This window comes from Sarcophilus harrisii, chromosome 3 (genome assembly GCF_902635505.1).
Source record: "Sarcophilus harrisii chromosome 3, mSarHar1.11, whole genome shotgun sequence".
Lineage (NCBI taxonomy): Eukaryota > Metazoa > Chordata > Mammalia > Dasyuromorphia > Dasyuridae > Sarcophilus > Sarcophilus harrisii.
The window spans coordinates 356,491,989-356,519,973 of record NC_045428.1 but is presented as its reverse complement, the minus strand read 5'-3'; the positions used below and the strand labels follow the sequence as shown (position 1 = coordinate 356,519,973).

The 27,985-nt window shown below is 35.8% G+C and overlaps 1 protein-coding gene across 3 annotated transcripts in view; it reads right to left on the bottom strand.

Annotated features, from left to right (window-relative positions):
• KIF5C (kinesin family member 5C) overlaps positions 1-8,228 on the bottom strand; it is a 188,654-nt gene extending 180,426 nt beyond the window's left edge. For 2 of the 3 annotated variants that reach the window (XR_004233044.1, XM_031960049.1), the window contains exon 1: positions 7,645-7,770. Coding sequence is in view for 2 of the 3 variants with exons in the window: in XM_031960049.1 (XP_031815909.1) it covers positions 7,645-7,770 (126 nt within the window). In the remaining variant the exon portion in view is untranslated. Of the gene's footprint in view, positions 1-7,644 lie in introns of all 3 variants that reach the window. The other variant, XM_031960048.1, reaches the window with a different exon arrangement.
• Between the last annotated feature and the right edge of the window lie 19,757 nt (positions 8,229-27,985).

Genomic DNA, 27,985 nt, shown 5'->3' with positions numbered 1-27,985 from the left:
TTCAAGTGAAGATAATATCACACATACATACATATATATGTGTGTGTGTGTGTGTGTGTGTGTGTGTGTGTGTATACATGCATACATAAGGATAAAAATGACAATATACTACATCTGATCATAAATGTTTCCATCTCATCTTTTAAAAAATGAAATGTCCTGAAAAATGCAAGATAGAAAAAGTAGACATGTACTGTAATTTCAATAAAAAAAATTTAGTTATCTGTGATATTTTGCAGTTATCCTAAAAAAGAAGCTGAAATATTTCAGGAACCACTTTAGCAACCCAGTATTTGATTTTCTTGTTAACTGCAAAGGCATGAGCCAAAGGTTAGTTGAGAATACAAGTTCATTTGCTAAACCTTAGAGAAGAATAGAATGTTATATTAAAGTTGTAATACTTCAGAAAACTGCAATAAAAATAAAAGGAAAAAATCAGTTTAAAAAAAAAAAAGAAATCTGTTCTCCTTGAAGGAAGTGAGAATGTTTAACCTGAGAAGAAAAGAGTTAGGATAGGGAGGGAAAGGGAATAACTATTTTTAATAATAATCTTTTAATGTCTTTAATAATATCTTGAATAATAATCTTTATCAATAATCTTTATTAATCTTTTAATATCTTTTAAAATAACTTTATATTTCAAGTATCATTATATAGAATAAGAATTAAGCATTCTTCTTGGATACAAAAAAGCAGAAGTAGGATTAATGAGCAGAAATTATAGGTGATATAAAAGAAGAACTTTCTAACAATTAGAACTATCCACAACTGGAATAACCCCCTGTGGGAGGCAGTAAGCTCCCCATCACTGAGATCAACAGACAGAGGTTAGATTCAGGAATAGAACAAAGGGGCTTCATATCTTTAGAAAGGTTGAACTAGAACACAGGAGGTCTCTTACAGCTCTCAAATTCTATAATGTAAGAAAAATTAAAAAGAGATTATGTTTGGGTGCTCTCAGCAGTTAGAAACTGGAGGGGATTAATTACTTTAAAAACTTGAATAAATGGGTTAAAATCAGAGCTTCCGTATATACAGGAGAGCTAGTTTTAAAAATAGGAAGTGAAGAATTTGAGATCTTTTAACTGAGATAAAGGAAAAAGAAATCTGAACACTAGGCAATAGATGTTTGTACAAGGTTTTTAAAAAATCAATTCAGACTAATGAAAAAAAATGGAAGAAGATCTAGATATGGAGAACTTTTTCCCATTTATAAAAGGAAGAACAATTCTAGGAAAAAATATTTGGAAATAGAAATTTCAGATAATATAAATATTTTAGGGAAATATATAATAATTATGAAATTATGAAATATAACAATTATGAAGATCTGGCTTCCCATAATAAATATGGACCAAAATCAATCAATTTAGAAAGTTTCCAGTAAGCAGTGATGTAAGAGGTCTACATTTGGGGAATTAAAAATGGTATAAAATAGTCACTTCAGTTATGTCAAAGACTCAGGAATAAATATGAACAGGATTTGCTGAGAGAACAGTGAGTAGGCCAATCTGGTTGGAATAGGGAGTTCACAAAGGGTATAGTATAAGATAAGGAGATAAAGAAGACAGGTTGGCAAAAACAGTTGTGAAAATGAGAGTAATGTCACGCAAGAGCTATGTCCAATTTTTACAGAGATAAGTAGATAAATGGATAGATAGATATCTGTATATATATATATACATACATACATACAAAGAGGAGAGTGAAAGAGAGAGGAACAGAGACATAGAGAGAGACACAGAGGGTGACAAAGAATACAATTATATTTCCATTTTGGCTTTTAAAAGCTTACTTAGAAAAAGGAATCAGACTATAATTGTCTAGAACACGTCTTCATTTAGAAAAAGTCGTTGAATGCATACCTCAAAGCTATTTGCTTAAAACAGTACAAATAACTTTTAACAATGAGTAGAGACCTAAGAAAATAGTTGCAAGGTCTAACATTTTTCTTTTTCTCCCCCTAAGAGTTAAAAACTCCTCCAGAATGGTAACTTGGTCTGAAACCTGACCACTATTCTCCCCCCAACTACTTCTCCCATTCCACCACTAATATAAGCTAGATAATGCCCCCCCCCCAGCTCTAGAAATTAAATATGGTCAGCTATAGGTGATGTTTGAACTGATCTCTCGTACAGACCTGGATCCATTCTCTCCCAAAACAAAAGAAGTACTCTTTGCTAAGCTAAGCTTTTCTAGAACGACAAATGAAAGAGATTTTTAAAAAACCCTCTAGTCCTGATCAATTGGAAAGAATTAAAAAGCACAAGAAATCCTATGGTAGGAACAGTCCAAGACAATGGGCTGTCACTAACAAATGATAATTTTTTAAAGATCCAACAGTTAAGGTGTTCTCAAGCAAATAGAAAACTCAGCAGCATTTTTAACAACTACTTTATTTCTAAATACTCAGGGAATTAAATTTGATCAATATTTTTATATATTAGGAGTAAAAGCTTTATTATAACTCCTCTCTTCCTCCAAAATAATAATAGCATTCTCCTCATTCTCTACTCCCACTTCACTCCCAATTTTATTCTTTCTTAGCTATAGAAAAGCTGGGGGAAATTCTTTCCAAGTAATTTTTTTAATTCAGTGGTCAAAGGGGAAGACAAGAGAATAGATTAAGTGTTAGTTACATAATCAAGCAGGTCTACTAAACCAAATAACATTAAATTTCAAAGTTAATTGTATAAGATTCAATTTTCACAAAATGGGCTCAATAAACAATTTTATAGTGTCTTGAGTCTTTATGGCTAGAAAGAATTTCAGTGATTTTTTGGTACAACTGCTCATTTTACAGAAGAGAAAACTAAGGTTCAGATTAACAAAGGTTACAACTCTACAGGATTAGTAAAAACAACATTAAATGATGAAAACTTTTGGACCACACAAGCAAATTTTATTAAGAGCCCACTTAAAATACAAGGCATTATATTAGGCACAGGAGTATATGGGCAAAAAGAGTTTTTGCCTTCCTAGAACTTAGTTCCAATTAAAGGAAGAAAATATATAGACTTTTTAAAAGGTAGTACAATATAGACAGTGTTTGGGGAGTTCAGAGGAGGGAGAGATCACTTTGGCCTGGTGTCAAAAGATCATAGATTAGAGCTGTAAGTGATCTTGAGGTAATCAAATTCAACGATCTCATTTTATAGATAGTAACTTGATCACATGGGTAGTAAATATCAAAGGCAGGACTTCAACCCACATCTTCCTGATTCCATGTTCAGCATCTTTTATACTACATCATTCATAATTACAAATGGCTTCACAAAAGAAGTGAAACTAAGACAGAAATCATTTGTCCATCACCTCATTCCCATAAATGTGATATGCCCAGAGTCATAATGCCAGTGGGATGTCCAGAAGTACAAACTCATATTTCCTGACTCAAAATACAGGTCTCTTTGCCCTACAATTTAATAAAGAATGGGCATTTCCTTAGAGGAGAAATGCAGAGATGACATTTGCAAGATCTTTCTATCCTATCTGTTAGCCTACACTTCCCTGAGGGCAAAAGAAGGAAAAAAAAAACCTTCAACTTTGTGATGCAATTATAGAAATAGATAATACCCCTGGGGTTCTGAATTTGGAGCACTGCTCATTCAACTGTATTTCAATTACTCACTTTTGTTCCTTCGTAACAGCCAACATAATTTGGTAGTTGTAGCTCCTATATCATCCTTCTCTTCCTTCTCATTGCACCCCCTGCAACCTTACATACACACACCACTACCACTATCACCACTCCAGAAAAACAAAGGAGTGAATTTCTAGACAGAAGGTTTCCTCATGGCTGCATAGACACTGAAGCTGTCTGCTAGCTCTAAAAAAATTCAGATGCAATCCACGGATCTACTCAGCATACAAAATATGTCTAGAGCCTGCCAGAAATTTGATTTCCTTTAATTATATAAAATGAATTGAGTTGTGGGAAGAGTTCCAGTATGACAAGTCATTCCTTGACCCATAAGACAAGAATCTGCTACCTCACCGCTCCTCTCCCATTTCTAATGAAGTATTACTGGCAAAAATATAGTCAATAGTAACCAGAATGTATTAAGTACCAAAACTCTGGTCAGTCCTTTTAAAAAAGCATTATTAGACAGGTTATTGTACATTATACTATCGAGTCCATCACAGTAGGCCTGAAAGGAACATCAGGATCTTATCTAATCCAAAACACTAATTCTAAAAAAAATGGGGAAAGCTGAAACCCAGAAAGGTCAAGTGACATGTGGAACCTTACATACAATAGTTAATAAAATAAGTGTGTTGAACTTGTTTTCAGTTATGATGTAATCTAGAAGTTATACTTTTTGATTAAGATGGTCTAGAGAGCCATTACTATAGAATAGATAATAATCACTCATTATCCAGGATGTGTAAAAATTCATTCCACTGTAAAGAATTCCAGAATTGTACTCAAATACTCCTCTTCCTTTATGGGGGCTATCTGTTCTTCCTTATCCCCAACTCTACATTTACAAAAGCAGCTAAAAGGATCTCTTAAAAGACTATATAACAAGGGCTAAAATTTGGTTCAAAGAGATCTAGATTCCAATCTATCTTCTGTCACTTACCTCAACCTGGAAGAAGACACTTCACCTGAGTCTCAGTTTCCTCATCTGTAAACTGACTTAACACTCTTTTATTACAGGATTGTAATAAGTATTAGACGTGATCAGGAATATAAAGCATTTTGAAAACATATATTTCAGTGATTATTATCAATTATTGTACTTCATTCCATCTAGAGTACCTTCTGACTTATTAAAATTAATGTTGATTGGCATATTTGCATTAATGAGCATATAATGATCCACTGACTGATCTGACCCTAAAATATCTCCAGACCCCAAGTGAAAGGGTCTGGCAATTTCTATGACTAATCCTTAGTCCAAGATCAAATTGTTTCAAAAAGAAACACAATTCAATTCTTAATAATTTCAATAAGCTTGTTACAGAGAGAATAATGTGTTTCAGAAAGAACAATGGGCTTGGAATTACACCTCAATTTGAATTTGGATTCTGCCACATATCAGTATAACCCTGAGAAAATAAATCATTTAACCTCCCCCAAAAGGAAGATTTTTATTCAATTAGACATGTCCAAAAGGAAAATGAGCTACCTAGTGAGTTTCTCATCCTTGGAAATTTTCAAGCATAAAATGGATGCCTGCTTGGCTGGATATAGTAGAGAAGACTAAAACTGAGGTATGGGTTGGACTATGGGATGGATGCAATATACAAAGACATCATGGATTAATAACAATTGATACTTGAAGGTTTACAAAATAACTTTAAATATGTCACCTCATATGATTCAAGTAAAAATCCTGTGAGGTCAGCTTATATGCTTGTGTTATGGTGTTCATTTTACAGAAGAGGAAAATAGGATTCAAAGAAGTTATGTAAATTGCCTAAGGTCACACACTTAAATAGCCCTGAAAGAAGGCTACAGACTCAGAACTCTCCTAATTCTAAGTGTGGCACTCTTTCTACTCCAGAGCTTCTTCTTATTGTAGTGGAAAGAACTCTAGAGTTATTGGGTAGTTGAATTCCAGCTGTGACACTAGTTATTTGACTATGGGTAAGTAACTACTTTTCTCAGCGAGTTAAGTTTCTTATTTAAAATGGGAAAAATAACTGTTACTACCTCCTCTCCTAGGATTACAGTAAGGAAGAACTTTGTAAATAACAATTACAAAGAAAGATACATAAATCAGCTTTAATTTTGCAGCAGAGGTAGAAACTTAAGGGATGGCAAGTTTTGTACCCTTGCCAAAGGAATATTAAAAGTCAAACAGCCAAGAATTACTGTATAATATTTCTCCTTGAACAGTTTTAATAAATATCTGATAATCGTTTATTTTCCTCCCCCCCAAAAAAAAATAAAGACTAAAATATCTTTCCCGACCTGCTCCATGGCAGATACATTCTAAGAATGTTCAACCACAGATTCTTTCCCACTAAGGTCACACAGTTTTATGAGTAGTTGAAAAGAAGGGGAAAGGGAACAAATGGGGACAGAAGTCAAGACTATCCTCTATGAGAAGCTGGTCTCCATCTTCCTTCAAGTATAGATAGACCCTATCCTGCAAGTGAGAAACATATGAAGAAACATATGAAGCCCTATTTGCAGGGACTGCGGCACAGAAAGCCATCATCTCTTTAGGAGATGGAGCAACATAGCCACCATCTCATATTTCCTCCTCTGGTTCCCCAGGACTGACAATGACAGCCACCTTCCTAGTACCTCCTCGGTATATTGTTATCTGCCAATCGACCTAAATACATCAGCAATTTGCGGGTGGTTGGGTGGGGGAACCGGTGTGTATGGTGGGGGAGGGAGAGTCAGAGAGAGAGCATGCTCAGTGATCGGGATGACATCAGCTTAATCAATGCTGGGAAGCTGCACCAGCAATCTAGAGAAAGCTGCCAAGAACGTGTCAATGGAGACTGAAAGGTTCGATCAATTCCAGTCCCTTCCCTGGGAGTACAAAGGGAGCAGAATCAGACACCCTGGGAACAAGCATTGTGGGAATGAGTGGAGGGACAGACAAAATGATCACAGGAATGGCAGACTGGGTTCTCTTTTATTCCTTGATCCAAAAGTAGTCATACTATCATCTTCTTCCCCCAGGAGTCAGGACTCTTGAAAGAGTGAAAGATCTAAATTGGAGAGGGAAGAAAGGACGCGCAGCAGAAAGTAACTTCTGCACTTTCCAGTCGGGGAGGGAGGTTGGTTGCATCCTCGTCACCTCTAGCATCCTTTCTTTAACTGCTCACCGCAAACCTTCCCTTCACTCGGGGCACACCCCTGGCCTCCGGGAATAAAGAAAAGGGGGAAAGAGGGGAAAGCGGGAGGGGGAGGGATGGGGAGCATGCACTATCCTCCCTCATTCCTCTCCGTTCCCCGCCTCCTAGCAGCAGAGGGACCACCCCTTGACTGAGGGGAGGAGTGGGGGGAAAGACACCTGACCTTCCCGGCTGCGCCTCCAGCACTACCTCAGTGCTGTTCCTCAGCTCACCCTGCTGTGATCAAGGTGAAAGACATCAGGGAGCCGCGTTTTACACCGCGGATGGGATTTCAAATCCTCCAACCCATTTGTGTCCCTCTATTTTCTTCTCCCTGAAGAAGTGCTAACTAATACATACATGTTTGGATAATAAGCGCGGAGGGGAATTTAATACTTATTTTTAAAGGTGGGGGGCACAAGTAAATCTCGGTCCGCCCATCCCCCTCCAACATCTGTCTAAGGGTTCATACAGCTGGGGCCGGGCAGGGGAACAATGGGGTCCAGCTCTGGCCCCCCGCTATGTTTCCCCTGAGCGCCCCCCAGCCCTAAGCGGGGAACAATGGCGACCGCGAGAGCTACTCTCTGCCCACCTCCCTCCCCATCCCTCCTCCCAACCCTGCCCTGCTGCTTGCCCCCGAGGGCCGTGGAGGGAACAATGAGGCTGGCTGAGGAGGGGTAGTGCGGGTGGCCGGGGGGTGACCTGTTTCTCCTCAGTTCCGGCCGCGAGAAACTGGCGGGCAGGAATGTCAGAAGAGATGATGGGAGCATCTCCCGTCGGGGGGAGGGGAAAAGTGAGGGACAAGAGGAAAGAAAAGGGGGAAATCCAACCGAAACTTACCCCTATGACCACCGTCTCATCTCCTTTAAATTTGGGGATGAATTTGTCCCCTCTGAGGATCTCCGCTTCATTCAGAGGCCGGAACCGGCACATCACTTTGATGCTGCATTCAGAGGGGTCCGCCATCGCAGCCGGCTGTGGGCGAGGGCAAGGGCTGGCAGGGGGGATGGGGTGGGTGGGGTAAGGGGGACAGGAGGGTCACTGGAGCTAGGGGTGGGAAATATCCGGCCAGCAGCCGAGCCACGTCCCAGTGCGGCCCGACGGGGTCCAGCGCGCGTACTTTTTAGCAGGTCATTGCGAACTCTTCAGGCTTGGCAGTTCCCGAGAAATGGAAACAGAGCAAAGCATTCAACCCCTCCTGCCCCAACCCCCGGGCCAGGCTACAAATCTGCCCCTTCTCCCCCCTCCCCAGTCCCCTTTCCCTCCCTCTCTGGTACTGCAGGCCTGGGGAGGCTACTGCAAGTGAGGGAGGGGATGTCTCCAAAGGGCACCCAGAGTCTCTGCTCCTCTCAGATCTCAGAGGCTCCTACGGGCGCTGCCATCCTGCATCAGCACCAACTACCTTCCCTCGCCCCTATTCCTCCTACTATTTTCCCCTCCCTTCTACCATCCCCTCCCCCTCCCAGGGGCTTTATGACTTCACTGCACAGACTCCACCCCAGCCTCACTTCTTCCCAGGCTCTGGAGCGACTGAGTCGATGGGCATGCTGGGAATTGTAGTCTCTCTGTCTGCAGGTAGACTGGACCTTGGTCACTTGGGTTGAGTTTTCAAAGGCTGAGATTGTCTTAGCCCCGGTCGGAATTCCCGGAAGACTAGGTCTTCATTGTCCAAGTCAAGCAGGGGGTGATAGGGTAGTCATATAAAACATTCAAGTAAATAAAATTTCTATAACTTTCCTTTAAGCACGTATTAAACACTACTGTCCAATAGACAAAAGCCTTAATGGAGAATTTTCTTGAAGCTGGAACTTTTTTGGATGCTGTACTAAAAAAGAGTCGACATTTTAGTAGCCCTTCCCTTGCCAAGGCCAACTCCCTACTTTGTCCCTTGATCCAACCCCTTCCATCATCTCTGGTTCAATTCTCCTCTTCCTACTCCTCCTCCTTTTCTAACTTTTCATCTATCCCTATCTACTAATTCCTTCTCTACTAACTTAAATATATCCAAACTCTCAATCCTTTAAACATTCCTTATTAGACCCTACCTACCTCTATTGTCATATGTTTCTCCCTTTCTTAAGCAAACACTGAGAAAAAAGCTGTTTACACACTTATTGACTCATTTCCTCTTCTCAATCCTTTGCAGTCTAACTTCTGACCTTACCCCATTGAAATCATTGTCTCCAAAGTTACCATTGATCTGTTAGCTACCATATCTTGATAGTCTTTTCTCAGTTCTCATCTTTCTAAACCTAGGCAACTGGTTATGCAGCAATTTGGAGTTGAGGAAAACTTGCTGTGCCACCTTGGACAGGTCCCTTAACCTCTGCCTGCCTTATTTGTAAAATGGTGATAATAATAGTCCCAACCTCCCAGAGTTGTGATGAAGATAAAATGAAATAATAATTTGCTTTGCATACCTTAAAGCACTATGTGCATACCAGAGCAAAGAAAGAAATTCTGAAAGAAACTGTATATCTCCATTCATACCATTTGCTTTTTGGATTTCTTTTTTTCTTATTTCTTTTTTCAAGAATAGGAAATTCCACACAATACTTTCAAAACTACCCAGCTTGTATAACTTTTGAACTCTCTTCTATTATCTGTTGTACTTTTAAAAATATATAATACTCCTCATTTTTTGCATCACAAATGCTAATATATCTGTTCTCATTCTTCAACACATTAATGAAGGGGGGAAAACACTTTTTAACAAATAAGCATAATGATGCAAAGTAAACCCATGCAGTGGCCATATCTAAAAATGTATGTTGTGTGCATCACTTCTGTGAGGAAATGAGTAGCATGTTTTCTCATATGTCCTCTAAAGAAATGGTTGGTCAATGTTTTGAACAGAATTCTTAAGGCTTTCAAAGTTGTTTTTTTCTTTACAAAGTCATTTACCTTGTATAAATTATCCTGATTCTGCTCACTTCATACTACCAAGGATTTTCTAAAATTATCTTTCATTATTTATCATGATAAAATAATATTCTATTACATTCATATCTAGTTTGTTCAGCCATCCCCTAATTGTATAACATGCAATCTAAGCAATTCCCTTAGATTCTGATTGTTTTATTTTCCCCTTTTCATCACTCCTTTCGGTCTAGGAAGTTTTTTACTTTGGCTATTTCCTCCCCAGTATTATTCTTCCTCCCTAAGTTTGTTGTTTCCCAACTGCGTTTGACTTATTTCTGCAACAAACTCTTGAGTATGTGTGTATTTGGGGAGGGGTGTGTGTGTGTGTGTGTGTGTGTGTGTGTGTGTGTGTTTTCTCTTGGGGAAGATCTCTGCTCTTATTTTTTTAACCACTTCTCAATTACTTTCTATTTCACAAAAGAGTAAGATTCATTTGATATCCATTCCTCCACCCATATCTCCATGTTTGTTTATTTTTTTTCTCATTCAGCCCAGTTATGAGCAGTAGCAAAGTTTCATCCTATTTTCTCCTTTCTACATAAGTATAGTTCTTCTTTTACTCTCCTTTCATTTCTCCCTCTTAAAATATCAGCTCAGAACCAATCCTACCATACTTGGCCCCAAAGACCTGTTTTTCTTAATGTGTTTTCCTCAATATCCTTTGAAGTTATTAAGGTTTTTAAGGGATTCCTGTTTTTTATCCCTCTATTAGAATGTAAGCACTAAGTCATCATATATGTCTTTACAATGTTCAAATAAATTTACCTTTTTAGATTTCTCTGGATCTTTGTTTTTGTATTTAAAAGTCTCTACTCAGTTCTGGTCTTTTCATTAGAAATATTTGAAAGTCATCTCTACCTAAAAGATCTATTTCCCAATCCCACCCCCATTCTCCATTATATACAGCTTTTCAGGGTATCTTGACTGAAAGTCAATCTCTTCTTTTTTGGTATATTATATTTTGACCTTCCTCAGTTTTTTCATAGAAAGTACCAATTCTTGTGTAATTCTGACTGTAGTTCTTTTATACTTGAATTTCTTTTTTCTAGATGCCAATAGTATTTTTTCTTTGATGTGGAAGTTCTATATTTTGGCTATGACATTGCTTGGACTTTTTCTTAGGGAATTTCTTTTAGGACATGATCAATAGAGTCCTTCTTTCTTTACTTTGTCCTTTGAAACTAATATATCTGTACAGTTTTCCTTTATGATTTCTTAAACTATAGTATCTATCCTTTTTTAAAAATAAATCATTGTTTTTAGGAATCCCTTAATTCTTATTCTTAAGCATCTCTGCTTGATCTGATTTCCATTTTGTTTTTTTAATCAGCTCTTTTACAATTTTTTCTATTTTTGTTAATTTTTTTATTTTGTTCCAATATTTCTTGCTGTCTCATGGAGTCATTAATTTCTATATGCTCTATTCTTGTTTTCAATAAATTTCTTACTTCATTTCTTATAGTTTTTTCCCTTTGGATTTATGTTTGCAGTTGTTGTGGAGCTAGATTACAATATTTTTTACTACTACATGGTGTTTTCTTTAACTTACTCATCTCTTCAGCTTTTAAAGTTACTGAATTAAATAAGGCTTTGTGTCAGTGAAAGCCTTCTCCCTTTGTCTGACTTTGGGAAAGGATGTGGTACCTGCTTTTTCTTTCCTTAGTTCCTGTCAGTTCTTGAACTACCTCTACCTCTTAAAATTAATTTCTCCCCCTCTGAGATTTTTGAAGCTCAGAACAATGCCTCTCTGGCATCTCAGGACAGTATTAGGATCTCAGAGTCCCTGTGTCTGAGCTGTCCTGGTCTAAGGGCTGTGCACTTCAAATAATAAGCTGGGCTAGTCACTACATGGTTTCCTGGGTTTTCAAGGTTCCCATCTTGGGCCTCTCTGTGGGGACATCATTATCCTTGTTCTAGCCACTTCCCAATACCTTTCCTTGCAGGAAAAGTCCTTTCTTTGATCATGCTTGTGCTTTTCTTGTTTGAGGAACTTCCTTTCCTATTGTCTCTGGGCTCCTAGCAGACTTTTGTGCAGTTCTGGAATGGAAGATATAATTTGCTGTAATTTCTCATTGAATTTCTTCATCGTCATTTTGTCTGGTGCAGACTTCAGAGTTTTGCTTTGATGGATATGGGTTGCGGTGGGGTGGAGTAGAGTATTTTTCCTGCTACTTAGGAAGCCATATTGGCAAGAAAATATCCTCTTGTTTGTAAAGCCTTCTACAACCTCATTACAACTCATTCCTCTTCCAGCACCACTTTGGCCTAGTACAATGGGCTTCTTTGTCTTCCTCACATAAGACAACCCATTTCTTAGATTGTCCCCAATACCTTGAATGGACTTCCTCCACAACTCCACTTCATAGAATCCTATCACTTCTTTTGAGATATAATTCAATCACCATCAATCCTCACAAAACTTTCTTGATCCATTATTAGTGCCCCCTCCTTAACTACCTAACAAAAAAAATCCCACTAGCTTTTAATTGTTTTGAATATATATATATATATATATATATATATATATATGCTTTCCTCAAAACACTTTGGTTTAGATAGTTACTCAATAGACTCCAATGACTATCACCCCAAAAATAAAATATAAAATCCTCTACTTGGCATTCAAAGGCCTTCATGATCTATCTCCTTTCTACTTTTCCAGTTTTCTTATATCTTATTACTCAATACATACTCTTAAATGCACAGATATTGGCCACCTGCCTGTTCCCACAAACAGAACCCTCCATCTTTCAGCTCTGGGAATTTTCTCTAGCTGACCCACACTGCTATTCTCTCCCTTTTCCTCAGCTTTACCTCTTGCCTTTCCTGGTTTTCTCCAAGTCCCAACTAAAACCCCAACTTCTACAGGCATACTTTCTCAACCCATCTTAATTCTAGTCTCTTCTCTCTATCAATTATTTCCTAGTAAATCTGTAAAATATAACTTATTTGTATATTTTATTTACAAGTTACTCTGTTAGATGCTAGTGTTTCAAAGAAAAAATGGAAAACAATTGCCTTTCAAAAAGAAAAGTAAAGGAATGAGCGTTTATTAAGCATCTACTATGTACACTGTACTAAGCACTTTACAAATATCTCATTTGAATCTCACAAGGTAGGTAGGTGTTATGAGCTCTTGGTTGAAGAAGTAGAGGCAAACAGAAGTTAAATGACTTGCTCAGAATCATAGCTAATAAATGTCTGAACACTTATTTGAACACAAGTCTTCCTCACTTCAGGCCCAGTGATCTATCCACTGTACCATCTAACTTCCTCTCAAAGAACCTATATTTTACTGGGAACTAGGAAGATACAGCATGTAAACAAAGAAGGAAATATGAAATAATATGTGGAGCAGAGAAAGCAATAGCAAATGGGAGGGAAGATTTCATAAAAGAAATGATGATTGAACTAAACATTAAAGGAAAAGACAAATCAATTAAGAAAAGAGTGGTCTCATTAGCTTCTAATAATTTAGTTATAATATTTATGTGAATAATTTCCAAATCTAGAAATATCCAGCTTTAATCTCTTACCAGAATTCCAGTATAGTCCACATTGTCACCAGTATAATAAATTTGCCTTATTAATTGTCTTGTCAACAATTAGATATAGACAAAATGGATAGCTTGTGAGAATGCATGGAAATGGGAGATGGAATAACAAATCTGAAGAATAAATAATAGCTAATAGCCAGTAGACTGGCAAAACAAGAGTCAGCAAACTATAGCTAACCAGCCATGTCTTTATATAACCCATGAGCAAATCATAGTTTTTTGCACTTTAAATAAGGCAAACTAGATTTAGTTCTAGTATGATAAGACCAGAATGTAGAGAATATAAAGGAAAGTGATATTACTGGGTTGAAAAGTATAAGCAGTTTAGTAAGTTTTTGGGGTATAATTCCAGATTGCTCTCTAAGATGATTGGATAAGTTCAGAACTCCACTAACAATGAACAAGTGTCCCAATTTTTTCACATGCCTTCCAACATTTGCCACTTAATGATATTCAAGGTTTTAATTTGCATTTTTCTAATCAATGACTTAGAGAATTTTTTCATATGATATAAATTGTTTTGATTTCTCCATTGAAAAATTGCCTGTTCATATCCTTTGACCATTTATCAGCTGGAGAATGTTCTTTATGTTCAAATATATATTTGTGTTCATTTTATTTATTATATTTATATTATGTTATATTTATGTTATATTTATGTTTTATTTATATTTATGTTCCCATTATATTTATGTTCAAATATATATTTGAGACATGAGATCTTTATCTGAGAAACTGTCTATAAAATTTCCCCCCAAATTTCTGCTTTCTTTTTTATTTTGACTACATTTATTTTATACCAACCTTTTTAATTTAATGTAATCTAACTTTGCTAAATGTAATCTAACTTTGCTTTCTATCTCTTGATTATTCATAAATCATAAATTATTCACAAATTATTTATTCACAAATCTGATAAGTAATATGTTTCATGTTCTTCTAATTTTCTTATAAAATCTTTTTTATATATCTAGTTCTAGGTGATATATTCATTTTGACCTTATCTTGGTAAATGAAGTAAAGTATTGTTCTATGACCAGTTTCTGCATACTACTTTCCAGTTTTCCCAACAGGTTTTTAAAAAAACCAAATAATAAACCAAATAATGAATTCTTCAAATACAAGTTCATTATATTTATTTTCTGCTGTAAAGTGTATGTCTATTTTGTTCCATTGATTTACCTTTCTATTTCTTAGTTAGCACTAGATAGCTTTGGTAATTACTGTTTGGGATATACACATGGTTAGAAGAGGCTAAGGAGGATTGATCAGATATCCATTATTCATATTTATTACTGTTACAGTCTACCCATGTATTTTAATATAAACAAACCTATATGTGAAAATACAGATTCACATAAAAAGATGAATTAGAGGAAGATTCAAGAAATTTAACAAATATTCATCAAAAAACTTTTAGTTTGCTTTACAATAGGATTAATTCACAACATCATTCCTCTAAAATAGCAACTATTGTAAATTATAATGCAAATTACAAAAATACAAACAAAAATACAATATTACAAAATGTAAACAATTTTAGGGATGTGCCAATTGTTTAAAGGTGAGAAAATCTTTGGACAATAGGATCCCAGCCTAGAAGAAGTTTGCAGTCAATTTGGGAAGACAAAACAATTATCAGGAAATAATTGGAAAATTTTCATACAAAGCTCACAAGGAAATGCTGAAACAAGCTAGTTCTCTAGCCAAAGCTGGGTCTAATTCTAGCCAAATCCCATTGAATTAATTACATCCAGGCAAAACCTGAAGTCCTCATTCTCCACTGCCATTTGTTTTTGTGAGCTGTCATCATGGGGACACTGGCTTGATTGTCTTCTTGGTCCTGAAATATGTCCATATGAATTCAACTCTTCATTCCTTTGGTCCTCTATTTTATCCCAGTGAAGTTTCATTACAGACCTGACAACCTTAGACCTGTCATATACTGAAACTTCCATAACCAACTGAAACTAATGGAGCTGATCTAGCTTTAAAAATGGACTGGGTCATTCATTCATTCACTTTCCTAATTGCAGGTTCAATGGTTTATCTCGAGGGTTGCAAATTTGCCCTTCCTCAACAAGTCTAGTCTACAGTAGATGAGGAGAAATGAAACAAGAAAAAGTTTCAGCCCTAAAGCAGTTTACAATCTAGTTGGGTAAAGAATATGTATACATGTGAAACCAAGAAAACCCCCACAAAACAGCATATTGTTATTTTTAATATCAATAATTTTATTAAAGATAATGACAATAATGAATTAACTAAGGAGGAAATATATGTCTATGAACACATACATAAATAGAAAAAAAAGAATAGATCTAATAATTGTTATGCAACTAAAAAAAAAAAAGCTAAAGAAAAAATCTATCTACAATTAAATAACAAAATAGAAATCCCCAAAATCAAAAGAAAAACTAATAAATTTGAAAGCAAAAACATCATTACCAATAAACCAATAAATGACACTAGGAACTGAATTTATGAGACAAAAAATAAAATGTCATCGACTATTTTGATCTACAATACCAACAATATTGTGAATGATTTAGCTAATTCTTAGCAATACAGTGATCCAAGACAATCCCAAAGTATTCATGATGCCAACTCCAGAGAAACACCTGATGTTATACCTCCAGAGGAAGAACTGATTTTATCTGAATACAGACGAAAGCATATTTTTCCCTTTCTTTTTTTTCCAAAACAGCATATTATTAAGCAATCCCTCTCCCTGACTTCTCATCTTCACCCAAACAACTTCGGATAAGGGGACTTCAAACAATGAACAATGTGGACTTATATGGTTGGGGAAATCTTAATGAAGGAGGCAGGCTTAGGTATGATTTGAACACGGAGAAAAAAGATCATGAGGAAATGAAGATAACATATTCTGAGGACAGCTCCAGCTGATTGTAACAAGAGATCGCAGAAGTTGGATAATAAGTTGAAAAAGCAGTTTGGAGATAAAATGTGAAGGGCTTTAAATTCCAAGCTAAGGGGTGGGCAAGAATCTTTCCTATGGACTAGTCATAGGATTTAGAGGTAGAAGAAACCTTTAAAATCAGTCAATGTAATCTTTTCATTTTTACATTGAGAAAACAGAGTTCCAGAGAAGATTTTGAACATATATGATTGTATAGCAAATAGCAGAACTAACACAAACCTGGGTTTTTCTTTCTATTATACCACAGTTAACAACTTAAATCACAATCCCACATATGCCATTTGGCCTTTTCTAGAACATACTATTTTATTCTCAAATTCAGTGTACTACATGACCCAATCCAAATTTATTATCTGGTTAATGATACCATGGTTTTTTCAGTCACCCACACTGAATTTTCTCTGGCTCCCTTTGGAATTCCCGTTGGAATATCCCCCAAAATATGGTCCAGTAAGTACGCCTATCCATTCTTTTTTTTTTTTTTTTTTTTTTTTTTTTTTTGTCTCTTACATCTCTTTCCTGCCTTTCCCTGCCACAACCTTACTCCTCCTCCACATCAACCTAATCCTGAATTATTTCAATGGCCCTCTATCTGGTCTTCTTGAATCCATTCTCTCCCCAGTTCAATTGTTCATACCTGTCCAACTCTTCATGACCCCATGGCAAAATTGCTGGAATGATTTGCAATTTCCTTCTCCAATAAATTAAGGCAAAGAGACTTTAAGTAACTTGCCCAGGATCATATAGCTAGGAAGTATCTAAGGCTAGATTTGAACTCAGGACTTCCTGTCTCCAGATCCAATGCTCTTTCCACTGAGTTACCTAGTTGCCTCCTTCTTTTCCTTTATACCACTGCCAAATTAATTTTCTTAAAACTCCATTTTTTTTGCTTTTTCACTGTTCAGAAATCATCAATGACTCCCCATTATAAAGATGAAAACATTTTACCTCCCAAACTTGGCATCCAAGGCATTCTACAACTTAGCATTCTGAATATCTCCCCACCACAACCCTACCTGAACTTTCCACTCTAAATTGCAGACTTCATTGATTATTATTCTCCCCCCCCCTTACTAATATATGCATTTGGAGCAATAAATTTTCCTCTAAGTACTGTTTTGGAATTGTCCCATAAATTCTGAAATGTTTGTTATTTGGCACTATGGTATGGTGGAAAGAACACTCCACCTGGTAATCAAGAGAGCTGGATTCTGATCCCTACCAGGGTTCCCTCAAACTTTTTAAATAGGGGGCTGTTCACTGTCCCTCAGACTGTTGGAGGGCCGGACTACAGTAAAAACAAAAACTTTGTTTTGTGGGCCTTTAAATAAAGAAACTTCATAACCCTGAGTGAGGGGGATAATCGTCCTCAGCTGCTGCATCTGGCCCGCAGGTTTGAGGACCCCTGCAACTATCACTAGCCAGCTATGATGGAGGCAAGAGCATGAAACATACCCTTGATTGCCTCAGTAGTCTTCAGTACCAGCAGCCCCTCCACAATTCCCTTTCCCAAATTTATGGTCCCTGTCCTACCCTTCCTCTAAAGTTTATAACTACCCTGAGGCTAGGTCTCCATAGTTTAGTAGATGGAGAAGAGACAATTATCTGGATCATTCAGGCAAAAATAAGCAATCTCACTTTCACTTGGATGATCAGACCAACTGAGGACAAATCAGGATTTTTCTCCCCTGAATTACTGAACCAATTTACCAAGACTTATGTTTCCCTTGGTACAGGGCTATTTGCTAAGAGAACTCTTGATAACCAGGCCTCCACTGTCAAAAGGAAGTGAAAATGGAAGCAGTTATCTAGATCATTCAAGAAAGAACAGACCCAACTCAATTCTTCTGCCTGAATAGTCCAGGTAATTGCTTCCATTTTCACTTCGACTACCTGTCTTAAACAGTCACTAGGGCAGTCTTTTACATTGAACCCTGGAGCCTGAAAGTAATCCTTTATATATTTATATTTTTCCTTAGTACGCATAGCAAGCTGTGCTTTGCCTGTAACACATGTGCTAGGTGAATCAGAAAAAAAAAAAAGGAAGTGAAGGGGAGGGGCAGGGATGAAAAGAGAGGGAAAAAAGTAAACACTTCTTTTTTTTTAAGCTAATGACTGAATTTTTTTAAAACCTTTAAGAAAGCTGTGAAAAAACAAAAAAAAAAATTAAGTTTTAAAATGTTTATATGCCATGGCTTTTAGTTAGGGGGTGGGGGAGGGAAAGGGAAGAGAACCAAAGAATGGTGGTGATAGTATGATAACTTGTTCTGAAGAGATGAAGAGTATTTGTTACCTAAGGACATGATAACAAGTTACCTGATTAACACCTTGGCAAGAATTAGTATATCTAATTACATTCATTACTGTCAGCCCCCACTTGTTAAGACCTAGAAAGAATGGAACTCTAGAGGCTGATTAATGCCTAGATTAGAGGAGGTGGAGAAAGGTTAAAGACAGCTTTAGGTGGATTCCAGTGTATCTCTGCAATAGATAAAAGTTCCTTCTCAAAACTTGCTCCATATAATTGTAATACATGTTTCTGGATTAGTATAGTAGGAAACCATAAGATTTACAAGAGGAAGATACAGATGTCTTCTGTTCTGATTCCCATTGTTTACAAAAGAAACTAAAACCCTTAGCTTATCCCTTTCACTCCAGAATAACATCAAAGAAACCTAAAACAAACCTTAAGTATGACTCATGTCTATTGATAGTCCTGCCCACTAAATAAATAAAATTTATTTCATACATTTATTTTTAAATGAGATTTCATTTTAAAAGTAAACAAAATTTAATGTGTTTCTTTGTAGAAAAGATACTACATGTATAATGTGAATATTAGATATAGTATGAAATTTTTTCTTCTCTATGTCAGAAGATACTTAAGACACAAAAGAACTCAAAGGCATGGATTAACAATGCAGAAAACCATGCAGAAAACCTTTGTTAAATCCTCTTGGGGAGGTAAAATCAGCTTTGTGGGACTGTTGAATATATATTTAGGATATTTCTTGGTCATCTAAGATCTTCATTGAACAGCTAGTTCACAAGATCCAATATGCCAGTTAGTTTCAGGGTATGATTTAGGCATTTTTTATTTTGTTCTTCCACTTCAGAATCCTCTTAGTTTTTCTCCTCTGAGAAGCAGTGATGTTATAGGTATCACTTTCCACTTGACAGCTGACCCCTGAGTCAGAAATTCTCAAACACATGAGATTATTTCAAGGACTGGAAAGTTCAATTGTCAGAAAGCTAAAGAAAGCAGCAGGTACTCAGGCTCACTTAGACCAGTACATGTTTTGTTTTCTGTGTACTTATAGTCACAGTTGTTACTTGTTGGAAAAAAGAGACAGAATATAAATCTTCTCTCTTCCCCAGAATTCTTTACTGGAAGTCCAAAGGAAAGAATGGCTGGAAGAGTCCCCAGAGAAGAGCTAACTGTTTTCTCAGTGTCCTCCCCCCATCCCCAATGAATAGTTCTTCCTGACCTTGTGACCAATGATTTGGTTGACAATGTCTTTCTCCCTCTCTAAACATTATTTTCTTTTAAAATTTTGATTTCCAAATTCATATCCTCCCACCTATCCCCTATTCACTGTGAAGAAAATCAAAATGATTAATTCTATATGTGAAATTATACAAAACATTGTCCATATTAGCCATAGCACAATAAAATAAGAAAATAAAGCAGAAAAACTACCTCAATTTGAACTCAGAGTTCATCAGTTCTCTCTGGAGGTGGATAGCACTTTTTCATCATGAGTCTTTTGGAACGATCTTGGATCATTGTATTGATTAGACTATGTCTTTCACAGTTATCAGTATTACAACATAGCTGTCACTGTGTACAATGATTTCTTCATTCTTCTCACTTCACTTAGTATCAGTTCTTAGACCTGTAATTTTTTTTTCCTAAAACCATCCATTCATTATTTCTTATAGTACAATAATTATTTAGTTGTTTCAATTGTGCTCAACTCTTCATGATTCCTTTTTAAAAGATATTGAAATGGTTTTCTGTTTCCTTCCCCGGCTCATTTTTACAGATGAAGAAACAGAGTTAAGTGACTTGTACAAGTTTCACACAACAACTATCTGAAGCCAGATATGAATTCAGGTCTTCCTCTATCTTCTGTGTCACCTAGCTCCCTTTTATTCCATTATTATCAATTATTATTACCTTGCCTAGATGGCAGGTAGTCCCATACATGCTAAATATGTCAAAGTGCATGTTAAATACAATATATGTATACACATTTATACAATTATCTTGCTGCAGAAGAAAAATTGGATTTAGAAAGAAGGTAAAAATAACCTGGGAAGAAAAACAAAAATACAAGCAAACAATAACAGAAAGAGTGTCAATGCTATGTTGTCGTTCCCAGGGTTCTTTCGCTGGGTGTAGCTGGTTCTATTCATTACTGATCAATTGGAACTGATTTGGATCCTCTCATTGATAAAGATAGCTACTTCTACTTCCATCAGAATTGATCCTCATAAAGTATTTCTGTTGGCATGTATAATAATCTCCTGGTTCTTTTCATTGCACTTAGTATCAGTTCATAAGTCTCCCTAAGCATCTCTGTATTCATCCTGCTAGTCATTTCTTACAGAATAATAATATTCCATAACATTCATATATCACAATTAACTCAGCCATTCTCCAATTGATGGACATCTATTCAATTTCCAGTTTCTAGCCATTATGAAAAGGGCTGCCACAGACATTTTTGCACACACAGGTCCCTTTCCCTTCTTAATATCTCTTTGGAATATAAACCTAGTAGAAACACTGCTGATTCAAAGGGTATGCACAGCTTGATAACTTTTTGAGCATCATTCCAGATTGCTTGCCAGAATGGTTGGATCTGTTCACAACTCCACCAACAATACACCAGTGTCCCATTTCCTCCAACATTCATCATTATCTTTCCCTGTCATCTTAGTCAATCTGAGAGGTGTGTAGTGGTATCTCAAAGTTATCTTAATTTGCATTTCTCTGATCAATAATGATTTGGAACACCTTTTCATATGAGTAGAAATAGTTTCAGGTTTTTTATCTGAAAATTGTCTGTTCATATCCTTTGACAATTTCTCAATTGGAGAATGGCTTGATTTCTTATAGATTAGAGTCAAATCTCTACACATTTTGGAAATGAGGCCTTTATCAGAACCTTTAACTGTAAAAATGTTTTCCCAGTTTATTGATTCCCTTCTAATCTTGTCTGCATTAGTTTTCTTTGTACAAAAGCTTTTTAACTTGATATAATCAAAATTTTCTATTTTGTGATCAATAATGGTCTTTAGTTTTCTTTGATCACAAATTCCTTCCTCCTCCACAAGTCTGAGAGGTAAACTAACTTATGTTCTAATTTATTTATAATCTCATTCTTTATGCCTAGATCATGATCCCATTTTTTTTCAGAGAAAAAATAAGATTTTAATGTAGTAAGTACTTCTCTTACAGTCTCTCAACAGCATACATAGTCTAATGTTAGACAGAAAATAACAGGGTTGTAGACAATTGGAAGAAATATGAGTCTTCTTTGTAGTGGCTAGAAACTGGAAACTGAATGGATGTCCATCAGTTGGAGAATGGCTGAATAAATTGTGGTATATGAAAATTATGGAATATTACTGTTCTGTAAGAAATGACCAACAGGATGATTTCAGAAAGGCCTGGAGAGACTTACACGAACTGATGCTGAGTGAAATGAGTAGGACCAGGAGATCATTATATAGCTTCTACAACAATACTAGATGATGACCAGTTCTGATGGATCAGGCCATCCTCACAACGAGATCAACAAATCATTTCTAATGGAGCAGTAATGAACTGAACTAGCTATACCCAGAAAAAGAACTCTGGGAGATGACTAAAACCATTACATTGAATTCCCAATCCCTATGTTTATGCACACCTGCATTTTGATTTCCTTCACAAGCTAATTGTACAATAATTCAGAGTCTGAATTCTTTTTGTACAGCAAAATAATGTTTTAGTCATGTATACTTATTGTGTATCTAAGTTATATTTTAATATATTTTAACATCTACTGGTCATCCTGACATTTTAGGGGAGGGATGGGGGGTAAGAGGTGAAAAATTGGAACAAGAGGTTTGGCAATTGTTAATGCTGTAAAGTTACCCATGATATATCCTGTAAATAAAAGGCTATTAAATAAAAAAAATTAAAAAAAAAAAAAAAAAAGAAATATGAGTCTTCATTAAAATCAATGGCCTTATCCTAAAAGGAACTTTTTCCATGAATCAAGATGATTCTAAGCCTCACAGTAATAAAAAAAAAGAATAAGAAAAACTGATAACAATAGCAAGTTCAGCTATAAAAATAGTTATGATGATAGATTTATTCTAGAATGTTGAAAGATTCATAGAGACTTCATAATCTTTGGTGTGACATTTTCTGCTGATTGTCTACTTATTAAGCACCTTAAAGAAGGATCTTTGATTGTGTGACTCAATATGCTCTAATAGACAATGTATCCCATAAAATCTATGGTTTGTAACTAAGTTGTTGAATTGTATAATCCTAAAAGATGCAACTCAGAACATTAGAAAGATGCTTTCATCCTGCTTTTCTCCTTCCCCTTTCCCTTCTCCCAATCTATTTCTTCTTTTTGATTTTCTTTCTCTTACTTCTGCATCTCCCTTGCCTATTTCTTTCTTTCTTCCTTTTTGTCTTTTTTCCCTGTCCTCTTCTTCTTTCTTTTTTTTTTTTAATTTAATAGCCTTTTATTTACAGGATATATGCATGGGTAACTTTACAGCATTAACAATTGCCAAACCTCTTGTTCCAATTTTCACCTCTTACCCCCACCCCTCCCTAGATGGCAGGATGACCAGTAGATGTTAAATATATTAAAATATAAATTAGATACAAATAAGCATACATGACCAAAACGTTATTTTGCTGTACAAAAGAATCAGACTCTGAAATATTATCAATTAAGCATGAAGGAAATCAAAAATGCAGGTGTGCATAAATATAGGGATTGAGGAATTCAATGTAATGGTTTTAGTCATCTCCCAGGTTCTTTTCTGGGCATAGCTAGTTCAGTTCATTACTGCTCCATTGGAAATATTTGGTTGATCTCGTTGCTGAGGATGGCCTGGTCCATCTGAACTGATCATCATATAGTATTGTTGTTGAAGTATATAATGATCTCCTGGTCCTGCTCATTTCACTCAGCATCAGTTCATGTAAGTCTCTCCAGGCCTTTCTGAAATCATTCTGTTGGTCATTTCTTACAGAACAGTAATATTCCATAATATTCATATACCACAATTTATTCAGCCATTCTCCAACTGATGGACATCCATTCAGTTTCCAGTTTTAGCCACTACAAAAGGGCTGCCACAAACATTCATTGCACATACAGGTCCCTTTCCCTTCTTTATAATCTCTTTGGGATATAATCCATAGTAACATTACTGGATCAAAGGGTATGCACAGTTTGATAACTTTTTGAGCATAGTTCAAACTACTCTCCAAAATGGTTGGATTCGTTCACAACTCCACCAACAGCATCAATGTCCCAGATTTCCCGCATCCCTCAACAATCATCATTATTTTTCCTGTCATCTTAGCCAATCTGACAGGTGTGTAGTGTATCTTAGAGTTGTCTTAATTTGCATTTCTCTGATTAATAATGACTTGGAGCATCTTTTCATATGACTAGAAATAGTTTCAATTTCTTCATCTGAGAATTGTCTGTTCATATCCTTTGACCATTTTTCAATTGGAGAATCATGAACCCATTTTGATCTTATCTTGGTATACGGTGTTAAGTGGGGGTCAATGCCTAGTTTCTGCCATACTAATTTCCAATATTCCCAGCAGTTTTTGTCAAATACTGCATTTTTATCCCAAAAGTTAGGGTCTTTGGGTTTGTCAAACATTAGATTGCTATAGTTTTTGACTATTTTGTCTTGTGAACCTAACCTATTCCATTGATCAACTAATCTATTTCTTAGCCAATACCAAACTTTTTAACATAGTTTTAGATCAGGTACAGCTAGGCCACCTCCATTTGATTTTTTTTTCATTAATTCCCTTGAGATTGATTGTTCTTCCATATGAATTTTGTTGTTATTTTTTTCTAGATCATTAAAATATTTTCTTAGGAGTCTGATTTGTATAGCACTAAATAAATAGATTGTCATTGTCAAATCAGTATTGTCATTTTTACTATATTCACTCGACTTATCTAAGAGCACTTAATATTTTTCCAATTGTTTAGATCTGACTTTATTTGTGTGGAAAAGTTTTTGTAGTTTTGTTCATATAGTTTCCTGACTTTCCCTTGACAGATAGATTCCAAATATTTTATACTATCAACAGTTAAATGGAATTTCTTTTGTTTGTTAATGATGTATAAAAATGCTGATGATTTATGTGGATTATTTTGTATCCTGCAACTTTGCTAAAGTTGTGGATTATTTCTAATAGATTTTTAGTAAAATCTCTGGGGTTCTCTAAGTAAATGATCATACCATCTGCAAAGAGTGATAATTGAGTTTCCTCATTACCTACTCTAATTCCTTTAATCTATTTTTCATCTCTTATTGCCAAAGCTTGCATTTCTAATACAATATTGAATAGTAATAGTGATAGTGGGCAACCCTGTTTCACTCCTGATTTTGTTGGGAATGGTTCCAGTTTATCACTATTACATATGATGCTTACAGATGGTTTATTTATTTATTTTTTTTAATAGCCTTTTATTTACAGGTTATATGTATGGGTAATTTTACAGCATTAATTACAGATGGTTTTAAATAGATGCTACTGACTATTTTAAGGAAAAGTCCATTTATTCCTATGCTCTCTAGTGTTTTTAATAGGAATGTATGTTGGATTTTATCAAATGCTTTTTCTGCATCTATTGAGATAATCATAAGGTTTTGTTAATTTGGTTATTGAGATAATCAATTATGTTAATAGTTTTCCAAATATTGAACCAGCCCTGCATTCCTGGTATAAATCCTACTTGGTCATGGTGTATTATCCTAGGGATGATTTTCTGTAATTTTTTTTGCCAATATTTTATTTAAAATTCTTGTATCAATGTTCATTAGGGAGATTGGTCTATAGTTTTCTTTCTCTGTTTTTGTCCAACTTGGTTTAGGTATCAATTCCATGTCTGTAAAATTTTGTTTTTTTTCATCAGAAATAAATGGAATTCACCTATTTCCTTGAATGTCTATCTTTTTTCCCTGGAAGAAAATGCTCAGTTTGGCTGGGTAAGTTATTCTTGGTTGCATACCAAGTTCCTTTGCCTTTCAGAATATCAGATTCCAGGCCCTTCAATCCTTTAATGTGGACGCTGCTAGATCCTGAGTAATCCTTATTGTGACTCCTTGGTATTTGAATTGTTTTTTTTTTCCCTTGATTTGATAGTTCTGGAATTTGGCCACAATATTTCTTGGATTTTAATTTTGGGATCTCTTTCAATAGGTGATTGATGAATTCTTTCAATACCTATTTTACCTTCTGATTCTATGACACCTGGGCAGTTCTCTGATGATTTCCTGAAAAATAGTGTCTAGGCTCTTTTTTTTTAAATCATGATTTTCAGGTTGTCCAATAATCCTTAGATTATCTCTGCTAGCTCTATTTTCTAGGTCTGTTGTTTTCCCAAGTAGGTATTCAACATTTTTTCTATTTTTTCATTTTTTTGTTTTGCTTGACTGATTCTTGATGTCTCCTCGAGTCATTCATTTCCATTTGTTCAATCCTGATTTTTAATGAATTATTTTCTTCATTTTTAAAATTTCTTTTTGTAACTGTTCAATTGAGTTTTTAAATGAGTTGTTTTGTCTATAGAATTTTTTTCCACTTTGCCAATTTTATTTTTTAAGGAGTTTATTTTCTTTTTCCAATTCGCAGATTCTGTTTTTCAGGGAGTTGTTTTCTTTTTCCACTCTATCTTTTAATGAGTTACATGGCTTATCCAGACCCTCTTGCAAAGCTTCCCTTTCCTTTCCCTATTTTTCTTCTAGATCTCTTTTAAGAGCCTGTTTAATTTCTTCTATGAGAGCCTTATATGGTGGGGATCAGATCATATCTACCTTTGGATTTTCATTTAGAGACAAACATTTTTAGTCTCCTCAGAGTTTGAAATCTGCTCTGTTTCAGTATAGAAACTATCCACAGTTAAAGTCTGCTTTGCTTTTTTACTCATTTTAACAACAACAGCAAAAAAATAAAAAATAAAACTACAATCTGATTTTTGGGCAATGAGGGGTTACCAGACTTCTTCAACAGACAACAGGAAGTGGCAGTAAAATGGCAGCGGAAGACAGTGGCTGCACTAGGATTAGCAATTGCACACTGAGATTGTGCTGAGTTCCTCCTGGTGCTAAGTGGGTGTGGCCAGGTACCGAGAGACTCTAGAATTTTGGGGTTATAGTCTTTACCTCCTGTGTTTATAGCTTCTCTGCTGATCTACTGGCTTGCCTCCAGGGCAGAGTAGCCAACACTGTGGTAGAGTTCTCCCCACAGATTTTTCAGCTGGTGAAGACCATACCCAACCCCACCCACTCTAGTCTGCTCAGAGTGAGCTGTTTTCCATGTTCTCACTGTCTATTTGCCCGAGTCTGCACCTGGCCTAGCCCTGTTCCATCCCTGGGAGCAAGCAAAAACAGACCTTTTCTGGCGAATTTTGAGATTATCTTCTCTTGGTAATATGTTGTACTCCCAATAATCGTGAGTTCTGATAGTCAAGCACTAATTCATAGCACATAATTCATATGAGTTTCATAAAAATAGTTTGAGGGTAGAGGAGAACTCAGAAAAACACATGTGTCCTCTCCACCTTCTTGGCTCCACTCACCTCTCCCTCTCTTTTTATCCTATCTCTCTTAATATTATATCTTTTATTCTCTTCAAAAGTCTGTTTTGCTTCTGACCACTACCTCCTTTATTTCACACTTCCTCATATCGTATCCCCTAATCCATATCTCCTGTCCCCTTCCCTTTGTAGTTCCCTGTTGGGTAAGACAGATTTCTATGATCAATTGAATATGCATATACTCTTCCTTTTTTGAAGGAAAGAGTATTATCCATCACCTTCATTCCTAATTACCCCTCTCCTATAAAAGTTTTTCCTCCTGTGTATTTTTATGTCAGGAAAACTTCTAGATTATACCTCTCCCTCATTCTCTTTCCTTCTCTTCACTTTTTTTTAAAAGATATCCTCCCAACATAATTGACTCACATACATGCTCTCTTTCTACATTGACTCGTTTTAATTGTCCTAATAATAATAAAGTTCTTAGGACTTATATGTATCATCTTCCCATATGGTTTAACTTTATTGAGTCCTTTATGATTACTCTTTCATATTTACCTTTTTATGTTTCTCTTATGTTTGTCAAAATTTCTATTCATCTGTGGTCTTTTCATTAGGAATTCCTGAAAGTTCTCTGCTTCAATATCTATTTTCCCCTGACATATTATATTCAGTTTTGCTGGATGGCTTATAATTGGTTATAATTTTGGTTATAATCCTAGCTCCTATGCCTTTTGAAATATCATATTCCAAGCACTATGTTCCTTTTATATGGAAACTGCTAAATTTAAATATACAATATTTGAATTGTTTTTTTCTTACTATTTCTAATACTTTCTCTTTGACCTGGGAGCTCTGAAATGTGGCTATATATTCCTGAGAATTTTCATTTGGGCATCTCTTTCAGCAGGTGATTGAGGGATTCTTTCACTTGCTTATTCTAA